This window comes from Diadema antillarum, unplaced genomic scaffold (genome assembly GCF_040938485.1).
Source record: "Diadema antillarum isolate AM-2024a unplaced genomic scaffold, OU_Dant_1.0 seq00000510_RagTag, whole genome shotgun sequence".
In the NCBI taxonomy this organism is placed as follows: domain Eukaryota; kingdom Metazoa; phylum Echinodermata; class Echinoidea; order Diadematoida; family Diadematidae; genus Diadema; species Diadema antillarum.
The window spans coordinates 1,128,955-1,133,861 of NW_027271464.1; the positions used below are offsets into that span (position 1 = coordinate 1,128,955).

Consider the following 4,907-nt stretch of genomic DNA (forward strand, 5'->3'; position numbering starts at 1 on the left):
GCCCTGAAGAAGAAAAAACATGATAAACAATGTGTCCTTGCTTAATTGCATTACAAACTTTAATAAATACAAACAAGAGAGAATGAGCTGATACGTACTGTACAAAGAGCATTATGTACATTGCTGCTACACATACACATACATTTTGTAATCATAAAGGCACAATTAATCAAGAATTCTCCATCCCCAAACTGCATGGAGATATGAAGCTATTATTGATTATGCGACAAAGTCATTCTGTTTTCTATTGTACTGTAAACAATTTAAAGAAAAACAGAGATGTGAGACAAGATATGTTCGCATAAATCACAGGAAAGCATGAACACTTGGAAGGAAGCAAGTGCTGTTACATTGCACATGTACCTTCTTCATAAAAATCAAAATTCTGCAATTGCAATACATCGTCTGCTTGCCAGAAGCAGCTCTTTCCTTTCATACATTCTATTCTCCAACGACATACAATGTAGACCTCGTCCAATGAATCTTCTGTTTGAAGAAAGTCTTGTTGAGACCACAGTAAAGGCTTTGTGCTCTGCAACTTTGGCATAGTTGCACAGTGATTCACTGTACAGTGACAACATTGTGGAGGTCCTACTTATGCAGTAGCTGATTACATGTATTTGACTTGTGGAGCTGAATGAATTTGATTTATCACCAAGTAAAGCTGAAGTGCCGAGCATACAGCTGTACGTAGGCATTTTGTATAAAAGTAGAACCTTACGTGAAATGTGAAATCTTTTGCTGATACCTGTCATGTAGCCTACATGACACGAAATGCAGCCTCACAATGTGGCATAACGTGTTTTGAGTTGCCAATTTACACGAGTGATTAAGGAGGCACTAAAGTAAAATGGAGGGCGAAAGAGCTTTCGGTATTCACACACACACACAAATATTGTAAGATGCATGGCGCTCACATTAAAAAGAAAATCTTCAAAAAGACAAAATTTAAACTCATGATTTGAAAGCCATTCCTTTAAATTGAGAAAAAAATGGTTTAATTGTGCATCAACTTCATTTTTTTCTTGCGGTAAATTCATGTAGATTAGACTTCATTCAATTTGTGTGTAATGAAAGTGTATGTCTATACTGTATGTACATGATATTTGTACTTTTCAACATCTGACATCACCAGCATATTCACAGATTTTTCCATTTGTACGGATTTGAGCAAAAAGAAAACAAGCTCACCAAATTTAAGGGAATATAAAAAAGAATGAAATTAAGGAGGAATTATGGCACTTGAATATCTGCAAAAAAAAAACATAAACGACAAAAAGAAAACATTGCAAGATTGTTCTAAGACCATAATGTCCAGATTTACCTTATCACAGGAGCTGGAGGATTTATCATTTGTCAGTATTTCAATTATACTTTTCTTCTTTTTTTTTCTGTACAGTCCACTTCAGTATAGTCCTATTCATGAACATGATGGAAGAAAATTTGGTTTCCTTCCTTCTCCTTGCAGTAAGAAGCATGCTACTGGTATTCCCCAGATTGGATATTGTCTCTGCGGAACATCAGGCTGCTCTGGTACTTGGACTGGGCGGTGTGGAACTCGGGACGGAGGGCGTCATATCTCTCCAACACTGGGTGCTTGGCCTCCACCCGCTGGCGCGGCTCCACTTCATTCATGCGCTCCCGCTTGTCAAGGAAGAGGCTTTCATCATGTGGGCCCTTGGGGATGATGCCACTCATCTCACAGTTCTTTGGTGGTTTCAGAGGGGGGGGGGGGGGGGGGGGGAGGAAAGAGAGAGAGAGAGAGAGAATGTTAGGAAGTACATGCATGTCTATATGAGTTTTTTTTCCAAAGTTTTCTTCACCCCTCTGCTTTTAATCTCTTACTTTCATTTGGCAGCTATGCTAATCTGGTAACCTTTTATTGTGGTATATATTCTCTCACCGTTATCTTTTCATCTGATCATTATATGATTGCCATCTGATCATCATTATGATTGCTTTGATCATCATTGTCAGCATCATTATTATCTTGTCACCATTACCACTAAGTTTTAATCATTATTATTATCATTTCTACAATCATGATCATAATCATCTACATGTAATATAAAAGCTACTTGTATTATGTTGTTCACTTCTGTTTGTTTTATGTGTTATCACAAAAGGTTGTTTTTTTTTTTTCTTTGGTTTGATGGTGAAATCTTCCTTCATTTTGTGAAGTTTACATGGTCACCAAAGCAATGAAGTATGTCACTATGGTTCAAGATGCACAGGAACATCTTTCATCAGTTTTCGATCTGTAAAGTTGTCAGAATTTCAGTAATGTTGACGATTTAGCAGTTTCTGACTTTTTGGCATTAACTAAGTTTAATGAACAACAAACAGAACAAAAGAAAAAAGATATTGAGAACAATCACCCAGTAATAGATGAATTTATCAAGGTGTACATACATGTATGTATGTACGTATATGTATGTACTGAAAGTTGTAACAAAATCATGCCAATCATCAGACTCTGTGGTCTCAAAGAGGAGTCATAATTTTACTGCTAGTCCTGGAAATGTGTTTGGAACAATTGACATTGTACATGTAAAAAGTTTAAAGGCCTATTTGCTATTGATTGCAAGAAAGTACACTCAACCTAATCTACATTGTACATTTAAGTCAGTCTCAAATGAGTTGGAAACACATCAAACTCAAGATTCAGTCAAATTTTGTTTCACGAAATAAGAACTGTGTGCCAGAAATTAAGATTTTTGTGATGTGGTGACTCACCATGACAAGCAGCTCTCGATTCTTCATGTCATTCTTCCATTCCGGTACGTATCGTCTTGGAATCACAGGGTGCAATTTGGAAAACCTTGGGATGCTGTGACAAAAATGGAAAACAAAAGAGTTGACACAGATTACTATTACATAGTTTTCTTCTGCATAATCTGGAGAGAAATTGAACTACATGAATAGATATAAATATTGGTATATATGTGCTGTAGGGCCTACACAAATGAATGTTCACCTTATGAGGACAGGCTGATTTTGCTACAACACATATTTCCCATAGACACTTGCCCGAGTATACTTGGGACTCGTCCTCAACGGGTTAATGGTTACTGAGGTCAATACAATACATCACAAACGCATCAACTTGTAATGGGTAATTTTGCCAGTTTCTTGGACACAGAAAAAAAGTATAGACGCCTATCTATTGACTCATCCATGAATAACTGCTGAATTAAGTTCTTGCATGCCTCAAACTATCAAGCTACAATGTACAATTGTACATTAATACTGTTACTATTGTATGACTAAAATTGCTGAGTAGGTCTACTGGCAGTTACATGTAGCACTGTCTAGTAACACTAACAGTATAAAATGTAAGTGGATTTTATTCATCTTTTGTTGGCTTAATAGAGCATAGATTTAGTCAACCCTCTCTCAATTTCATGGCAAAACTGTTTTTTGTTTTGTTTTCACAGCGTTTGCTTCACACGTACCAAAAAAAGAATGAGTCATATACACAGAGCTACTGATTTTGATGTATTACTTAGAGTTAGATCTTGTGTATTAAGCAAGGTAATTAAAGCCATGCGACAAAGCCTGACTGAACACCTACAAATAGTACAAGCGTATCCATCTGCAACCCACGCTCGTCAATCTCCTACATAAACGGAGGGAGGAAAAGGAGAAGAAGAAGAAGGGAACTTTTGCACAATTTACACTTACTAAAGTACACTTATTATGTGTCACAGACGCTGGAGTTATGGTTGTTTGATTGTGCAGAAATTGCTTGGTTGCAGTAGTGTTAGCGTTAATAGACTCTTAGTCTTAATGTTAGAGGTATACAGATTTTGCTCTAAAATATCTTTTCTTTAAACTTCCAAGTTTAACTTAAGACCGATAGTTTGATGATAATAAATCAGTCACTTACCTCTGGTAGCTTGTACCCTTGTCTTTCGTCGCCACTTTATCAGCCATGATGATCGGAACAATCCACAATCAGAAAAATAAAGTCTAAAAACACTGCCGTCTAGCCAGTGGTAAACTCACACAGCAACAGGCACAAGATTAGGCCCAGAAAAAATTTTACCAGATGGTTCTTGAATCTTGTGTTCTGATAAATGTGTAGTAATAGGTTTCAAAATTTGTTGAGATTAGATCCCTTTCCAATTGGCCTCTTCTGGATCAAGGAAATAACATGGAACCTGAAGGAACTTACAATACAATACACTCGACTCTTTGATTCGAATCGTATACAACTCCTCCGCACATGCTTTTTCTTATCTCGCGTACACACAACAGCCAGCTGGCTAGCTCTATGCCAGGCCCACCTGTGTGGTGTGTCGTTGTCATGGTGAGGTCAGAAGTTATTCAGCGCTTGCAGGTAAAGTTTCCGGTTCCGGGTTGAGCACTTGCAATCCCTCGACGAAGTGCCGGTGGCTGTATGTGTGCGAGGTGAAAGAGTGACGCTATTTTCTGGCTGGCATATTGTAGAAACTAGTTGGATTTGAATATGTGAGTATGATCAGATTTCGGGTGATTCTATGCAATATTGTGATAAGAAAAACAATGGTACATGGCAGTAGTGGCGTAAGTAAAGTGATGACTGCCGAGCACCTGCTGTCCGCCTGTAGATATGTTTGTGTGTATTGAGTGTACACATGAAAGTGCAGCAGAAGTAACACGTTTGGCTACGAAGGAGCGAACTTGTCGAAGCTCGGGAATTGACGACACGACTAGAGTAACTGCGTCAGTAAGCGGCCGTGCAGCCGTTCGCGGCAGGTACAACATACACGGTAATATACAGCTAAACACAGCATTGCACTGTTACATGCACACTACACATATACTAACACACTAGCAATCAACAAAAACCAACCGATAAAATGGGCACGATCTCTGACGAAAGTGAAATTTTCTCACCTAAATGACAACATATCGCATCCAAA

The 4,907-nt window shown here is 38.0% G+C and overlaps 1 protein-coding gene across 1 annotated transcript; it reads right to left on the reverse strand.

Moving 5' to 3' along the window:
* Nucleotides 1–1,479: 1,479 nt before the first annotated feature.
* LOC139734100 (sperm-associated microtubule inner protein 10-like) lies at nucleotides 1,480–4,079 on the reverse strand. Its single transcript, XM_071644914.1, has 3 exons — nucleotides 3,890–4,079; nucleotides 2,737–2,830; nucleotides 1,480–1,707 (listed from the first exon to the last, which is right to left on the reverse strand). Exons 1-3 carry the CDS (start codon nucleotides 3,934–3,936, stop codon nucleotides 1,480–1,482), a joined length of 369 nt encoding a protein of 122 aa, XP_071501015.1. The 5' UTR covers nucleotides 3,937–4,079.
* Between the last annotated feature and the right edge of the window lie 828 nt (nucleotides 4,080–4,907).